At 44.3% G+C, this 18415-nt stretch overlaps 1 protein-coding gene across 4 annotated transcripts in view; it reads left to right on the top strand.

The window, feature by feature from the left end:
- DDX42 (DEAD-box helicase 42) overlaps window positions 1-18415 on the top strand; it is a 126425-nt gene that overhangs the window by 48489 nt on the left and 59521 nt on the right. For all 4 annotated transcript variants that reach the window (XM_078782113.1, XM_068123080.2, XM_068123083.2 and 1 more), the window contains one exon: window positions 15243-15390. In XM_078782113.1, the coding sequence (XP_078638239.1) occupies window positions 15243-15390 (148 nt within the window). The remainder of the gene's footprint in view (window positions 1-15242; window positions 15391-18415) is intronic.

Below are 18415 nucleotides of genomic sequence, written 5' to 3'. Positions count from 1 at the left end.
CGCCAGGTGGGTTCTGGTCACGTGGTTATCTTGCCGTGCAAGTACAGTACGTATCTCTGTCGTACAGCGCTGCATTTTTTTTTTCGCATTTTGGTTATTTCGGAAAATTTCTTAGTTTTAACCATGGGGCCTAAGAAAGTGAGTGGCAAGTGCAGTGCTGAGAAGAAGAAGAGGATGATGTGCTTGGATATAAAACACGCAATCGTCGAAAAACATGAGCGAGGTGTCGAGGAGGACGTATATAACGGCAGAGGAGAAGAGCATGCCAGGCCACAACTTGTTCAGAATGCCGGCGATAGCTCGCCTTCTCTTTGTGGAAAACACGGTGAGATCCTTAACATCCAACAACTAATGGGACGCAAACGGGGCGCCCAGTTTAGCGGTACACACATTGATGAATCACCCTGCCTGTGGATTCACCCATGACAGGTTATAGCTGGGTCGGGATTCAAACCCAGGCTGGACAGTTTAGACTTTAGAGTCAAGTGTGCGTACCTCCAGTCCAGGCCATCCTGCCAACTTGTATGCTGCATACAGGTAAAATATAAAGCGCGAGATATTTTTATATATACTGTATATTTTAAAAAAAATTGGTGTGGTTTTTGGCGGGCTGGAACGGATTAATAGCATTTCAATGCATTTCAATGGGGAAATTTGATTTGAGATACGAGCAATTTGAGTTACGAGCTCGGTCACGTAACGAATTAAACTCGTAAGTCAAGGTTCCACTGTATATATATTATATATATATATATATATATATATATATATATATTATATTACGGGTGACACCGTCACAATTTCGGTCTTTGAGGCCGGCCGATAGGCACGAGGTTCTCCTGACCACGTGGCCCTTGACTTGGTTTGTCCGCACAATGTGGGCGCTTTCAGGATGAACTTTAGCCGGGGAGCGTTTGGGTGCGTGGCGCCTTTGGGCGCCCCGGTCTGATACTGCCGCCCACGCGCAGAACACCATGTGAGTGCACGTGGGTCCCGGCGGTCCCACTGGCCTAGCGCTACCATGTTTAGACAGCGAGATCCGTCCCCGGGCACCGGCAAGCCAGGCACGGTAGGACACCCGCGGAGCCCCGGCGGACCAGGGGCGCGCGAGCCTACGCGTTAGCGTGCTACGGCGGAATCAACGGCTTCGGCCACGGCCGGGCCGATACTCGGCCCGGTCGCACCGGAAATGAACTGGTTCGACGCCCGCGCTAGAGAGGTCGCGGGCGACTGAGATGTTTTAACAAATAATTAATTAATTTGAGACGTCCGATTTCTAGTGTTTGGAAATTTGGAAGAGCTTGACCCTAGCCTTTCCCATGCGAGGGCAAGGAGGAACTTAACACTTGACACTTAAGCTTAGTTTGAAGTACACCCTGCCAGCGCTCCCGGTGGGACGGCAGGGCAACCAGAAGGGACGAGGTTCTCCTGACCACGTCGCCCTCGATCTGGGAAGCGAGAGGCGTTCCATTAGTGGACGCGCCCCTCACGCCCGACTTTTGGGCGGCCCCGGCAGGCCGTTTGTTTTGACGTTCCGTGACAGGCCCCGCACCCCCACCTCAGGGCCGACCGGGCGACCGGAATGAATCCCGGTGTCCCGATCCGAACCTTCAGAGCGGGCCGGCTGCACTTTCCGTCCCTGCGGTCCCAAATACCGGAACCACCCGCATACCACTTTATTTGACAAAATGAGGTGCGGCCTACAGCCTTAGAGAACCAACCCTATATAAGTCAATACCTCCAACGAGAGGGTGGTGGGAGTGGGTGATGGCAGAGGGTGATGGGGGAGGGTGATGGCAGGGTGATGGGAGAGGGCGATGGCAGGGTGATGGGGGAGGGTGATGGGGGAGGGTGATGGGGCCTCCCTATAGAAGTCAGTATCTCCAACGACACAGGCGCACATTCGTGCCGCGTGACGTGGTGACGTCATCACACTTTCCCCTCTATATATATATTATATATATATATATATACGTATATATATATATATAGATATATAGATATATATATATATATATATATATATATATATATATATATATATATATATATATATATATATATATATATATATATACTGTATATATATATATATATATATATATATATATATATATATATATATATATATATATATATATATACATCGCTGGAAATGGAGTTAATATATATATATATATATATATTTGTTTTGGTGTCTGATGTGCCATAAGTGCCATAACCATAAGTGTGTTCAACCAGGGTGTGCTTGGTTTTATTATGTCTCTGCCCCCGAAGGTAGCCGGAGGCATTATGTTTCAGTTTTCGGGTTGTCTGTCCGTCCGTACGGGCTAAACCTCGTTTTTCTCAGCAACCACATGTCTTATTGAGACGAAACTTTCAGGGTAGGAATGACACCCATGCAGAATGTTTTTATGATAATTGTGACGTCGTAGGTCACGTGGTATAGCAGCCATCTTGCATTAAACGCAAATAATTGAAAAATTATATCTCAGAAACTGCTGAATTAGTCAGGTTCACTATGTCAATAAATTATATTTCGTTCAAAATCATGGTAGATTAGCAAACATATACATTTTTGGAAAGGTAATAGCATAAGGAAACTAAAAATCAATGTTTACATTTGGAGAGATACCTGTATGGCGGCCATTTTGGATTTTCAAAATGGCCACTGTAAAATACATATTTTGTTCTATTTCTGCCTCTAATTATCCTAAAAACTTTTTAAAATACTATATTTTCAGGGACAAGGAATCTAATGAAAGTATCAAATTAGTGCTATGGGGAATGGTAAGACACGAATCAAAGGTTTTGAATTGCAAAATACTGTCTTTATATTCGCGATAAGTTGCATAATCAAATACATGTTATCATTTTGTACAGGCAGTTAATAACATCAAAATGTGTCACAATAATTCATATCACCAAACATACACAGGCAGTCAGCAAAATCATATATACACATGCAGTCAGTATAACTTCACATCTACACAGGCAGTCAATGACAAAATATACACAGGCAGTCAATGGCATCAAACATACACGATTACAGAATATGCCATTTAGAGTTCGTCATCACTGTCCTGTGTGTCATATCCGACAATATAGTCTGCATCGTTTTCACAGTCCGTTCCACACAAGCAAAGGTCGGTCAAATTGATTGGCAAATCGAATTGGTCGAATGGTCGATCGAATCGAATTCGATGAATCGAATCGAATCGAATCGATTAAATCGATCGAATTGGTCGAATGGTCGAATGGTCGATCGAAGCGATTGGTCGAATGGTCGAATTGGTCGAATGGAATTGGTCGAATTGGTCGAATCGAATTGGTCGGAATTGGCAAATGTAAACATTGATTTTCAGATTTTCCATGTAATAACGTTTCCAAAAATGTATAGGTTTGCTAATCTACCATGATTTTGAACGAAAAAACATCGTGAACCTGACTAAATGGAAAAATTTTAAACTTGCCACATTGTCAAGTACTCCCAATGGGGAACAAAGATTTTGAACGAAAAAACATCGTGAACCTGACTAAATGGAAAAATTTTAAACTTGCCACATTGTCAAGTACTCCCAATGGGGAACAAAGGCATGATGATATCGGTGAAGTGGTGTACCAGCCAAAAATGTTTTAATTCAATTACTTATCCTAAAAGTCTGAATTTGCATGCACATGATCTATGACCCATTTGTATTGAAATATTAAGATTATGACATCATAGGTCACATGGTTTGGCAGCCATATTGGATTTAACCTAAAACCATAAAAAACACATCTTCTCCCAAACCACCAAATCGATTGACTCGGAACTTTACGTTTGTCATTGACTAAGCATGGCGATTAACCCTTTGAGTACGGATGACGTCCAGTGCCGCAGCCCGCGAAAAAGTTTTGTGTACGGATGACGTTACTACACGTCATGGTCTATACCTATAAATAGATCGTCAGTACGTGGTTGCATTCCCGTACCAAAATGCCAAATTAATCCCGTACCGGGGGTATTTTTATCAAAAAAAATCCCGTACTCAAAGGGTTAAAAGATGATCATGAAAAGATAATTGGTCACATGGTGTGGCAGCCGTATTGGATTGAAGAAAATATTAAATAATTGTATCTCTGAAACCGCTTACCCGATCGATGCGAAATTTTACAAATATCATCGAACACCATTATTGCATATAGTTTGAAAATGATGATGTCATAGGTCATGTGGTTTGGCAGCCATCTTGGATAGACAAACGAACCTATCCGATCAATGCGAAACTTCACAAACATGATCCCCTACCCATTCATATGTAGAGAGTACATTTTTTAAGGTCATATGTCACGTGGTGTGGCAGCCATATTAGCTTGAAAGCCGATATTTAAAATAATCTCTTCCCTGAAACCGCTTCACCGATGTGAAACCTGTCTGTCATGGCTGGTGAAAATGTGATACTTGAAAACAGCTGAAGGGATTTAAATCAAACTTGTTTGTTTTTAGGACAGTGAACGGGGAGGGCATCTACCCGTTGTGGGATTATGCAGAGGCATTTTGGCGAAACAGTCACATTGCTCTAGTTTTTTTATGTTTGTGATGTGATCAGAGAATGATATGGTTGCGTTCAAGGTGATACTGAGTATTGTGTGTGTGTGTGTCTTCTTGGTACCACTTTTCCTTACAAGAGCCTCCTGCTGTGTAATTTTTTATTGATAATTGTGATGTCATCGGTCACGTGGTTTGGCAGCCATATTTTTACGGTGTAGTCCATTCGGCAATGCTGTCTGAAACAGCGTTTGTCCGTCTGGTGTATGTATATATGTCCCTCACAAATGTCCACCAAATCGGAGCCGAGGATCTGGTCACATGACAAGGGGATAGCAGATCCTCCACTCAGCAGATCCAAGCGTGACTACACCATTGTTAGACTATCGGTCTTATTCTACGACTGCAGAAACCATCTATATAATAATAGCGTAAGGACTCGACTTTGTTATCCCTTTTACGCCGCACCCAGTGACCCGATGCCCACGGCACAAATGGATTTACGATCTACGAACCACGCTCTTTGTTTATCACGTACAGCCATACTCGAAAAATCTGAATTAGCCGACGTTGGGGCCCAAAAGCATCCGATTAACTGCCGATACGACACCATCTTACGATGCCATCGAATTGGCGTCTGCTGGGCGAAGGCGAAGCAGGCCGTCTGCTGATTGGACAGGCGAAGGCGAAAGCAAGCCGTCCACTAAGTGGACAATCCAGAGCATGCATTTGTGCCGGTGTCGGCGATCGTTGTTCATATACGCACTCTTCATTCTCATCTTTCTTCCTAACTCTTACTCGAACAAGCAAATCCCCTATGCCATCCATAATGGTACACTCTATCCATACACCACATCCTCCCTTCCGTGGATTTTCCACGGGTTTCGGCTAGTCTATATAATAATAGCGTAAGGACTCGACTTTGTTATCCCTTTTATGCCGCACCCAGTGACCCGATGCCCACGGCACTAATGGATTTACGATCTACGAACCGCACTCTTTGTTTATCACGTACAGCCATACTCGAAAAATCTGAATTAGCCGACGTTGGGGCCCAAAAGCATCTGATTAACTACCGATACGACGCCATCTTACGACGCCATCGTATTGGCGTCTGCTGGGCGAAGGCGAAGCAAGCCGTCCACTGAGTGGACAATCCAGAGCATGCATTTGTGCCGGTGTCGGCGATCGTTGTTCATATACGCACTCTTCATTCTCATCTTTCTTCCTAACACTTATTCGGACGAGCAAATCCCCTATGCTATCCATAATGGTACACTCTATCCATACACCACATCCTCCCTTCCGTGGATGTTCCACGGGTTTCGGCTAGTTTAGAATAAAGCCGGACAGACGCTTCTCATTTTAGTAATATACACAATGACATAAATGTTCTAGGAGGTTCCCACAGCAGTTCCACGTAATGTAAAATGTGACTTCAACAACATTATCCAAAGAACAGTTCTATATCATGTGAATTTCATATTGTTCAGCTATGTGCTCCGTAAAAGGATTGCCCCTAACCACAAGTCTCCAACTCCCCATCCAGCCGCAAGCTCTCAGTATACTAAATTTTAAGTCCCATAACAACACCAATTGCATAATCAACCATTCCAACCAATCAAAGCACAATGCCACACAACATAGATAAATTGGTATTTTTGTAGCAATACCTTCACACCTCTAGTTATCTTTCTCAGCACACAGGCCATGGTGCACCTTATGTAGTTGCCAGAAATTAAGCTTGCCTTTTACTCTTAGAAAGCCAACACCATCGATGTGAACCTGTGGTCCATCCATAAAGCTCACAATCATTGTGCGTTAGTCCTCAGACTTGCTGGAACACTTAATTGCCTGAGAGCTGATATCTCTGTTCTCTCACTATCCTCAAATATTGGCCCGGACGAGCCCCCAATTTCTGTTACGTGCTCCTCCCCAAACCCCGGCCACGGTGTACCTCCGAGCCCCGAAAGGAGTCACGGCAGAAAGATGTTCTATTATGTGTGCCAATGACCAATGGTGAAACCACACCAATTGTTATAAAAATCAAGTATTGTATTAAAACCACACAATAATAACAAGTAACGCATGCACAAGAAAATCTCACTTGCACAGCAAACACCATATAATTTCTATGATGGTACCACCAATTCCCTGAATCAATAACTCACGGTATTCCCACGTGAGCAATCGGTAACATCCCCCAAAGTCACTGTGTCACGATACCAGGCCAAAGTCGATCCCCTTGGCTCTCGCGATCACAAGAAAAGGTCGTACTGAGACCTGAACCCAGAACGGCTAACAGTCGACGCTGCAGACGAGCCGCTTGGTGAGGTGTCGGGCCGACGTTGGTCCTGTAAAAGTTCACCCAAAAGGCGACTGGGAATTCACACCTTCGGTTCACCAGACAATGATGCTGACATGAACGATCAGCGGTTCCCAAGCGGAGAACAGCGAAGAACCGCGAGTTCCCATGCGAAATCCATGACACACACGAGAACCAGGCGAAGGGCTGGTGCGAGGTGAAATGGCTGGTGCGAGGTGAAATGGCGGACGGGCCGGTAATGGAGGCGTACCTGCTCTCCAGCGATGATTCACTTTCGGAACCAACAGCAAAACCCGTCACGCAGGTTTATTTGCCACAGCAATAACGATACTGTCACAGGAATCCCTTTCCCGGGGAAACCAATATTCGCTCGTGACCAATGTCCACCAGCGTCCGCTCGACACCTCGAAGCAGATAGGCCTTCCTTTCCCGATCTCACTCGATCCGCTCGCCTGCCTCCCCTTCTTCTTCCGTTTTCGCCCTCACCCATCTCGTTTTCCTTCTGAGACATTTTTACCTTTGAAGACAGTTATCTCCATTTCACACTCAAACTGTAACAATAATAGTACATGAAACTAAAAATGCTTCAAGTGGATGACAACCACAAAGACGGAAGTGACAAATCCGTAACACTCCCCACCCTCAAGAAAGAAAGTTTGAACATAGTGAAAACTTTCTTTTCATGCAAAAACCCTCTTTAACAAACAAAAGTAAAACTCACACCCAAACACGACCAATCAACCTATGGCTGACCAACTCACGTGAGCAACAATAACTAATATTCCTCAGAAGAAAGCAACAAAACTTCCAAACAACCTGCAGGAGTTTTCAAAGTTCGTTCACTCTGGATAAAGCATCGACAATGACATTGTCCCTGCCCTTTACATGCTCAATTTCCAAGTTGAACTCCCGCAAAGACAAACTCCATCTCATCAACCTCTGATTTTTATTTTCATTTTTTTGAATGAAGGTTAAGGGGTTGTGATCAGTGAAGACTTTTATAGGAAAGGTAGTAGTTCCCAGATACACCTCATAATGCTGAAGCGCTAGCAGGAGAGCAAGGGTCTCTTTTTCCACAGTGGCATAATTTGCCTGATGTTTGTTAAACTTTTTCGAATAGTAGCACACCGAGTGATCCACGCCATCATCATCTTCCTGTAATAGAACTGCCCCAGCCCCCACATCACTTGCATCAATGGCCAACTTGAAAGGTTCTTGAAAATCCGGGGCTGCTAGGACAGGAGAGCTCATTAATATCGCTTTGACGTGGGTAAAGGCAGCCTGGCATTTGTCATCCCAAACAAACTTGGTTTCTTTCCTCAGCAAATTCGTTAAAGGGGCTACCACATCAGAAAAATTCCTGCAGAACCGCCGGTACCAACCAGCCATACCCAAGAATCTCATAAGCTCCTTCTTCCCTTTTGGAACTTGGAAGCGATCAATGGCTTCTATCTTGGCCATTTTCTACACTTTGAGTATTGTGTATTGTATTGTGATTGTATATTGTATTATATATTGTATATTATATATTATATATATATTGTATATTGTATTATATTGTATTGTATATTGTATTGTATTGTATTGTTGTATTGTATTGCATAGTATTGTGAGGCAGTTGCAGAAGTACATGGAGAAGAGGAAGAAGTAGTTTCTTGGGTTTGTTGATCTGGAGAAAGCATTCGATAGGGTTCCACGTGAAGTATTGACATGGGCATTGAGGAAGTTAGGAGTGGAGGAATGGTTGATCAGAGTAGTGATGGCAATGTACAAAAGAGCGCGCACAGCTGTAAGGATGAAGGACGGGAACAGTGGTGAGTTTGAGGTGAAGGTGGGAGTGCATCAGGGGTCGGTACTAAGTCCACTACTATTTGTGGCTGTGATGGAGGTGCTGGCTCAGAACGTAAAGGAGGGTTTACCGTGGGAGTTGTTGTATGCAGATGATCTGGTGTTGATTGCGGAAAGTATGGATGGACTGAAGGAAAAGATGAACAAGTGGAAGGAATGTATGGAGACAAAAGGTCTGTAGGTGAATATCGGAAAGACGAAGGTGATGGCAAGTGGTAAAGCATGTGGTGAGGTGGAAAGAACTGGGAAGTGGCCGTGTGCTGTGTGCAGGAAGGGTGTCGGAGTGAACTCAATTCAATGTACAATGTGCGCTGAGTGGGTTCATCAAAAATGCAGTGGTCTGAGAGGGGCATTAACCAGTGTGGCAGCTCCATTCAAATGTAAGGTGTGCACAGAGGGAGCTACACATGGAGGAAATGTTGAGTTGGATCTTGGAGACGGCGTGAAGCTGGAAGGTGTGAAAACATTTTGCTACCTCGGAGACATGCTGAATGAAGAAGGTGGATCAGACTCGGCAACGGTTGCTCGAGTGAGATGTGCATGGAAGAAGTTTCGGGAACTGAGTGGCGTGCTGATGAGGAGGGGAGTGTCGTTGAAGCTGAAGGGAAAGGTGTACGAGGTGTGTTCAAAAAGTATCCGACCTTTGTTCATAAAAAATACTCGTATCCAGATACAACAAACTTACACTAATCTCCTTCAAAGTAGTCCCCTTGGGCTGCCACACACTTCTCCCAACGGTTCTGCCACCGTCGGAAGCAGCGCTGGAACGCCTCTTTTGGGATGGCGCGCAGCTGGTCCGTCGCATTCCGCATGATGTCTTCTCTGGACTGAAATCTGGTCCCTTTCAGGGGCATTTTCAGCTTGGAGAAAAGCCAGAAGTCACACGGAGCCATGTCAGGAGAGTAGGGAGCCTGACGAAGCACAGGTGTGTTGTTTGGCCAAGAAACTCTGTATCAAATGTGAAGAATGGGCGGGTGCGTTATCGTGATGGAGCTGCCAATTGCCCGCTGCCCACAGGTCCGGCCGTTTGCGTCGCACAGCGTCACGAAGGTGACGCAGAACCTCTTGGTAATACTCCTTGGTGATGGTTGTGCCGTGTGGTGCGTACTCGTGATGAACCACGCCACTGGAGTCAAAGAAGACGGTCAGCATGACTTTGACATTGCTGCGGACCTGCCTTGCTTTTTTTGGCCTCGGGGATGTTGGATGCTTCCATTGTGATGACTGCAACTTGGTTTCTGGGTCGTACTCATAAACCCAGGACTCATCGCCAGTGATCACTGTGTTGAGGAAGCTGGGATCGCTGTTCACAGTCTCCAGCATGTCCTGTGCGATCTCCAAACGGAGTTGCTTCTGCTCAATCGTTAGCAGCTTTGGTACGAACTTCGCTGAGATTCTCCTGAAGCCCAAATCCTCCTTCATAATGGAATGAACGGATCCAATGCTGATGCCCACCTCGTCTGCAAGTTCTCTGATCGTGATTCGACGATCCTGCATCACCAGGGTCCTCAATTGGTCAATGACGATCTCATTTCGGGATGTTGAGGGCCTACCCGAACGTGCTTCACTCTCCACTGATGTGCGGCCATCTTTGAAGCGGTTGTACCACTGCTTTATCTGTGTGGAGCTCATTGCTTCGTCCCCGAAGGCCTGTTGAATCTTGCGGATCGTTTCCACTTGGGAATCGCCAAGCTTTACACAAAATTTGATGCAGTAGCGTTGTTCAAGTTTTTCCGTCATTTTGTCAAAAACGAAAATCCGACGGCGCTCACTTACACTTCCTCACTTATCGGCGGTCTGCCGTCGAATGACAGCTTCTGCAGGTGGGAAAAAATTCACGCGTGCGCATTAGGATCGCCTACATACGTGCACCAATCAACGCCTCCCTAGCTTCATTTGTTTACGCACGACAAATTAAGGTCGCATACTTTTTGAACACACCTCGTATGCTGCATGTGTGAGAAGTGTTATGATTTATGGGAGCGAGACATGGGTAATGAACGTAGAGCAGCAACGAAGGCTGGAAAGGGTGGAAATGCGAATGGTTCGGTGGATGTGTGGAGTATCGTTGAGAGAGAGAGGAAGACAAATGATGAATTGCGAAAGATGATGGGAATAGAGCCTGTGATTGATGCTGTGAAGAGGAACAGGTTGATATGGTTTGGTCATGTGTTGAGGAAGGATGAAAGTGACTGGTTGAGAAGAGTGATGGAAATGAATGTAGAAGGAAGAAGAGGACGGGGAAGACCGAGAAAGACTTGGCTAAAGATGGTGGAAGAAGAAATGCGGGCAAGGGGGTTAACAAGGAGAGATGCAGAAAATAGGGCAAAATGGAGAAGATTCTCATGGGGACCGCAAGGCTAACCCCCGCTCTAGCAGGGAAAATGGCCTTAAAATGCATGTTGTGTTGTTGTTGTTGTCTCACTATCCTAAAATGCCTTTTGGCAGTTAGTTAGTCAAGACCATCACTTCCTTTCTTTTTTTTTTGTTCCTTCACGCTTCAAAGACAGTTGTACTTGACACTGCTTTTGCTCATTCTGGGCGTCTCTAACTCTGTCTTTGCAGAGAAGGCCATAGTCCTAAATATTTTTCTTCCTGTACTAATCCTAGCAGTAATCTCTTGCACCGATGAAGGTTTAATAACAAAAATGTCAGCTTCACCCTGCTTCCTAAGGTCGTTAGCATACCTCAACCAATGCTCTGTTTATTCCATTAATTTTTCTACCTGGTCCACCAACACTAGCCTTCATGAGTAAGACTGGTTTATTAATTCTTGCATGTTCGATTCAGCAATGGTGACAAGGGGCAAACATGTTTTGAACAGAATTACTGTTTTATTTTGGCACTTTGTGCTTTGTTGTAATGTACCGTGCAATTATTGCAACTTAAAATTTGTGATGTGACCAGAGCCCACACTAGGACTGCCCACGGGGTGTGCCAAAGGTAAAGCCACATCCCAAAAGGGGAGGGGCAGAACTAAACCATGCTCACACTCCATGAAGGGGCTGTCTAATTTACCCAGACAGCCAAAAAATTAAGATAATCAATTAACTCTTTGCCCAGGCATGGTACACTTCCAAAAATACTCCAGTCCAAATTATAGGTATTGGCAAGCAATGTTTAAAATCACGGACAAGGCACATGAGTGATGTGGCGACGAGAATCGATCAAACATGATGTGTCCGGTTGTGAGTGCTGCATGTCCTGACTCCTTAAAACCTTTCTGACATCTAAAAGGCATAAGTCATGAGTGTGATCAGATACTCTCCATTTGCTTTGATCGGTGTAGTAACACCCGCTAACCCCCGCTCTAGCAGGGAAAATGGCCTTAAAATGCATGTTGTTGTTGTTGTTGTTGTTGGTGTAGTAACACCCACACTTGGGATTTACAACATCCAGACCAGTATTAGGTAGTCCACTTGATTGGATCCTCGTGCACAAATTGAAATGTTAATTCCCTTCATCATTAGCATGTGTACTACTCGTACTTTTAGGATGTACTGCAGCACCTCACCAAGGTTACTTTGGCCGTACCTCCCAAATCCGTGACCATCTAGAATCACAAGGGTCACAGATGCATGGGAACACCACTAGCTCCATGTTCCTCTCAAAGTCTCGAACATATTGCATGTTACCTACCCTTTCTTTATCATAGCTGGATCGACATATGAGAACACCTTCCCTCAAAAAAGCAGTATTGTGAGAGGACAGCTACCACATGAGGTGCAGCAGTTCAACTAGAACGGCACTTGGTAGAGCGCATACCTCCGCCAGGCTGAACAGTTTACGTTTTATATCCCACTGATAGGCCGGATCTCGATTGGGACCTGAACCAAAATCTGATCGGCTTGTTCTTGTCACCTAACCAACTCATTCCCCAAGTTTAGTCATAACTTGTCCATAACTTTTTGAAATATCATGTTGTATATCGCTTTTCGCCCGATCTCTCAATGGCGAAGAATCACTTAGAAATTAAATAATTTTCGTATCTGAATCCATATTCAGATCTTCACCAAAATCTAATCGATTCTTCCTTGTCACACACCCAACCTGTCCACCAGGTTTTGTCCAAATCCGTCCACAACCTTTTGATATATCCTGCTATATATTGGTTTTAGCCCTATCACTCAATGGTGAAGAATCATTTAAAAGTTAAATAATTCTCGTATCCGAATCCATATTCAGATCTTCACCAAAATCTAATATATTCGTCCTTGTCACACACCCAACCTGTCCACCAAGTTTTGTCCAAATCCGTCCACAACTTTTTGAGATATCCTGCTATGTATCGTTTTTGGCATTATCTCCCAATGGCGAAGAATGACTTTTAAAAATTCTAGCCGTGTCCGGATCTTCACCAAAATCCAATCATTTCGTCCATGTCACATACACTACCTCTCTGCCAAATTTCGTCCGAAACCATCCACAACTGTTTGAGATATCTTTTCCACAAAGAAACAGACAGACAGGGGTGAAAACATAACCTCCATCCACCTTTGTTGGCAGAGGTAACTAGATGGTATTCATAGAATACTTACCCTGCGCAGTCAACTTGTTGGAGCCACCTCTTCTGTTTTGAACATTTTTTTTTTTGTTTGATCCAATGTGGCTGCCAGACCACGTGAGCGATGACATTATAAATTTCTATTCTCTAATATAATTGTTGCATAGATCACACTCAACACATTTCAAACTGATCAGACTAAGCATTGTCCCTGTCAAATTATGATGTCATAATTATGGCACCAATGACGTCATCGTTAACAACACCTATTCCCCATATGGAGTTCTTTACAATGAGCCATGTTTCAATTTTTCCCATGCAGAGGTTTTGGAGATATAGAGGTGCAACATTTTTCGGTTTTTCCAAGATGGCGCCTGTACCACATGACCTATGCCGTCATGATTATCATTAAAATATTCTACATGAGGAGGTGCTCCTATGGTGAAATTTTTTTGCCCATCACACCAACAGCTGCTGAGAAAATTTTTTCACAATGATCGGATAAGTGTTGTACATGTCGAATTATGACGTCATAATGAAGGCACCGATGACATCATCATTAACATATCTTATTCCCCAAGGGGAGGACTTGACAATGAGCCATGTTTCAATTTTTTCCCATGGAGCGGTTTCGGAGATATAGAGGTGCAACTTTTGTCGATTTTTTCCAAGATGGTGTCTGTACCACGTGACCTATGACGTTATAATTATCATTTAAAAATTATACAGGAGCCGCACATATTCTGAAAATTTTGTGTCCATCGGACTAACAGTTGCAGAGGAATTTTTGTTTTATTCATACTGATCAGATCAAGCGTTGTACTTGTCGAATTATGACGTCATAATTAAGGCACCAATGACATCACCATCAACATATCTTATTCACCATGGTGAGTACTTGACAATGAGCCATGTTTCAATTTTTTCCATCGAGCGGTTTGGGAGATATAGAGGTGTAACTTTTTTCCAAGATGATGTCCGTACCATGTGACCTATGACACCATAATTATGAATAAAAATAATTATACAGGCGGAGGCGCTTCTATGGTAAAATTTCGTGTCAATCGGACCTATGGTTGCCGAGAAAATGATTTTTTTTAAATGCAGACACGCACAATACGGCACACGGCACACGTATGCAACTGAATGCTTAACCCCGCTTTTCGCTTCGCGAGTGCAGGGTAATAAGTTGACCTACCACTACAAGAGAGTGCTTAGTACAGGGTTTCAGAAAAAGAGAGGATTACAAATGACACTTGCTTTGATTAGTAACAGTCAGATAGTCTGCTGAAAGATGCTAATTTCCGAGTCTGCAAACTAAATGTGTGACACACCGCACTTTTTGGCTCCCACCTTCTTGGTGAATCCAATGTGGAGTTTTTCTAAGTGCATATGAAAATAAGTGCATATCACAAGTATAGGTACATGTACGTGTAAAATGCTCACAAACCGCTGTCACTAAGGTGCCAACGAAAACTAAGCCTTTTCAACGCCCCTCATCTTCCCAATTTGTGCTTGATAAATGATTGGACGCATTGATTAACAAAATTTACCAATACTCCAATCCAGCACAACCTTACTCCAACATGAATAATTATCCATGTAACTGAATGAATCATCCCACAAATGTAAAATCATAACATGAAAAAGTGTCCTTTTCATAATAATTTATTTTTAAAATTGGGTTTCCTTCCAAGAAACTTCAACACAGGAGGCCATTAGGCCCATCAAAGTCTGCATAATGGTTGGCAACGTACGGTTGACTATCCCTGCTGTATCCTTTTTAAATGCTGTGCATCAAGGAAGGAAGCAGCATGTACCATTGTTGGTGTTGGGTGTGACATGGCCGGGGTTCGAACTGCCGACCTCCCAGACTGAGAGCGGACAATCTAACCAGATGCCACAGAGTGTGGTGTGCTGTTACACCACCGATGTTACGCACAATACATCCTGAGCACACCCAGTCAGTCGTTCCTCACAATGTTTTTATACACCTTTGTTTTGCAGTTTATTTATCCTTGCCTGTTGTGCAGGTATTTTGACGATGATGAAGATGAAGCCTCTAATACAAAGTACTCGGATCTACCTTACATTCCGGCCGAGAACTCACCCTCTCGCATTCACGAGGAAGGTTCGGACAGTGAAGATGATCCATTGGATGCCTTTATGGCTAAAGTTGAGGTGTGTAAAGGAAAGTTGGTGGGAAGTAGGGGGAGGAGCAGTGAGTTAAAATATTTGCAAATCATTTCGCTAACGACACATACTGCATTTGGCAATGTTTTCAGAATTAGGAATTACATTTGAATGTATTGTTGCGTGGAAAGCAGCGAGGGGTCCATAGATCGGTGTAATAAGAATTGAATGGACCATATGATTGCGTAGGTTAGATTTCCCCTTATGTCAGGATATTTGTCGCCTGTCAGGATATTTATTATTTGAGGTAAGTCGCCTGGTAAAACGTGCACTGCGGACCCGGCTAGTATAAACCTCATGGTCGCATCGAGTAGGGTTGTGTTGTGTACAACCTCCTGCAAGCAGGCAAGGCCAGGTGGAGGACTTGTGTGCACAAAGGCACCGGAAAGCACACCGTGCATTTAAAAGAAAGCAACAAGGGCTGTTTGGCCGGCGGACTGTAAGCCATGGCTGCGAGGTAATCTGCGGAGCCCTGACTAAGGGCAGAACGCTTTTTTTATGAGGGCCGCCCTGCAGGGCAGGATGGCACTGAAGCTGGTACCACCTACTAACGCCAGAGATAAATTAGAGGGACAGGCTAGGCATGAGGATGGTCCCAGATGCGGAAAGGTCCATGTCAGTGCATGCATGCATGCAGTCAGTTGGAGTTGGACCTCTGCAGAGATAACAGCTCTCACTTTCTCTGCTTTGTCTTCCAAGGAGTTAACATTCCTCTCTCTGCTGGGCCACCTCCCTCATTGCCATCGCTCCCCGAGCCTTACTTCATCTTATGTCATCACCAGCCTGCACCACACCATCGTGGTGGAAGGAGACCTTGTGCCTTGCATAAGCGCTTGTCTGTTCTGTTCCCCTTTGTTCGTTGAGTCTGGCATTTTGGCGCCATAGTTGGGAGAGGCTTTATTTCTTTCTTATTATTCAAGTTTGGGTTTTCACGTCCTACCTTCCCCAATTGTCTGTCCACGTGTGCCAGATCTGTCCGGGTTTTGTTGTCTTGTTTATTCCTGTGTCAATATTTGTTTTGCAAATAACCATATTATGAGGGTCAATAAGTAACCTTAAAATGGCGATATCAATTTGAGAATGTAATGTGTGTAGTTGCAGACAACATATGTTATTTCTATGGGTAAGAGTCATGTTTTGCCTGTTTTAGATCTGGCAACATTAAGCGTATGACGTCTTCCAAGCACTTCCAAGATGGCGGCTCCCTTAGAAGCATGCACCAGGGAGGAGTAACGTTCTGTCATCCGTTTCTTGGGAAGTGAGGGTGTGAATCCCAGTGGAATCCATCGCAGAATGAAGATGCAATATGGTGATGCATGTTTATCGCTGCAGCAGGTGTACGACTGGGACAGGAAGTTTAAAAGTGGAGTGTCCAGTGTGGCAGACGCTGCTCGCTCGGGCCGGCCTCACACAGCCGACACACCAGAAATGGTTGCAGGAGTTTAGTGCGTGCTTCGGGAAAACCGTTGCATTACGCTGGATGAAGTGGTCTCCAAATTGAGCATTAGCCACGGTTCAGCACACTATATCATTCACAACGTGCTGGGGTTCCGCAAAGTGTCTGCAAGGTGTGTGCCCAGGCAACTCGCACCCGAACTGAAAGAACGGTGAGTGGATGCATGTGAGGAACTTCTGTGACATTTCGAAACAGAAAGTGATGCTTTATTACAGCGTGTAGTGACTGGGGGTGAAAGTTTCGTCCACTACTTTCAGCCAGAAATGAAGAGGGCAAGCAAAGAGTGGCGCCATTCGACTTCACCGAAACCCAAAAAATTCCGCACACAGTCGTCCGCTGGAAAAGTGACGCTGACGCTCTTCTGGGATAGCCGAGGCCCACTTGTAGAGCATGACATGCCCAGAGGGACCACCGTCACCAGTGCATCAAAACTGCTACCTCCTTAAAAATCATCTGAAACCAGCAATCAGATCAAAGCGTCTTGGACTACTCACTACCAGGGTTTTGCTGCAGCATGACAGTGCTCGGCCCCATAATGCCCACGCTACAGCTGCAACAATCGAGGACCTGCATTTTGAGTGTCTTTCTCATCCACCCTACTTGCCAGACCTCGCCCCTTCGGATTACCACATCTTTGGGCCACTTAAAGAGGCGCTTGGTGGCACCACTTTCCGATCCGACGAAGATGTCCAAGAAGCGGTGCATGAATGGCTACACAAGCAGCCAAAATATTTTTTTCCGAGAGGAATCCAGGCTTTAGTAAAGTGCTGGAAAAATGCATTGAACTCAATGGAGATTATGTTGAAAAATAATACCGTTGTTACACACGTACTTGCAATAAACAAGTAGTGAAAAATATTTTAAGGTTACTTATTGACTGCCCCTCATAATTATTAGAAGCATTTTCCCACCCATACCCTTCACAGGCAGGTACGGCTTGGATTGAACGATCCTTAGGGATTAGTAAATTGGAATTAAAAGAATGCAGTACACTTTGACATTGTTTCAATCATTCACAGTGGTCTTGTACCATCTGACCCAGACGATATGTGTTAACTGATTCCAGAGATCTCGCGAGATCACGGCGAGGTCACGTCTTTTCGAAGCTGTTCCATGTGCTCACGCTTTCGAAGCTAAGTGATCTTTCCAATTGTGTTTTTGTTGAGACTGTATCTATCTTTCGGTGTATGTACCTATAGCGTATCTTTTGGAAAATTTTCGGTGCTAATTTTTCGTACATGTATACACAATCGTCGGTTAATGCGTATCGAGTATTCTGCGGCCTAGTACTCGTAGGCTTAGGCTACCGTACCGTCTCCGACCTTGTGGTTTTGTTTTTCTCTCAGCGATTCGTCGAATGCGCTGCAATTATTTTCGTTCTCTGTTTCGTCCCAGTCGTTCACCCCATACCTCCTTGTTTAATATCTCTACTCAAAAAAAAAAAAAAAACACCCCAAAAAATATTTCCTTCCCAGGTCTTATTCGTTTATTTGTTGTTCTTATTTGTTCGTTCGTTCTTCGTTCGCGATCACGCGATCACGTGGTTAGAAATGTATA

This window comes from Myxine glutinosa, chromosome 7, assembly GCF_964187855.1.
Source record: "Myxine glutinosa chromosome 7, kmMyxGlut1.1, whole genome shotgun sequence".
Taxonomy (NCBI): domain Eukaryota; kingdom Metazoa; phylum Chordata; class Myxini; order Myxiniformes; family Myxinidae; genus Myxine; species Myxine glutinosa.
This window is presented reverse-complemented; position numbering and strand designations above follow the sequence as displayed.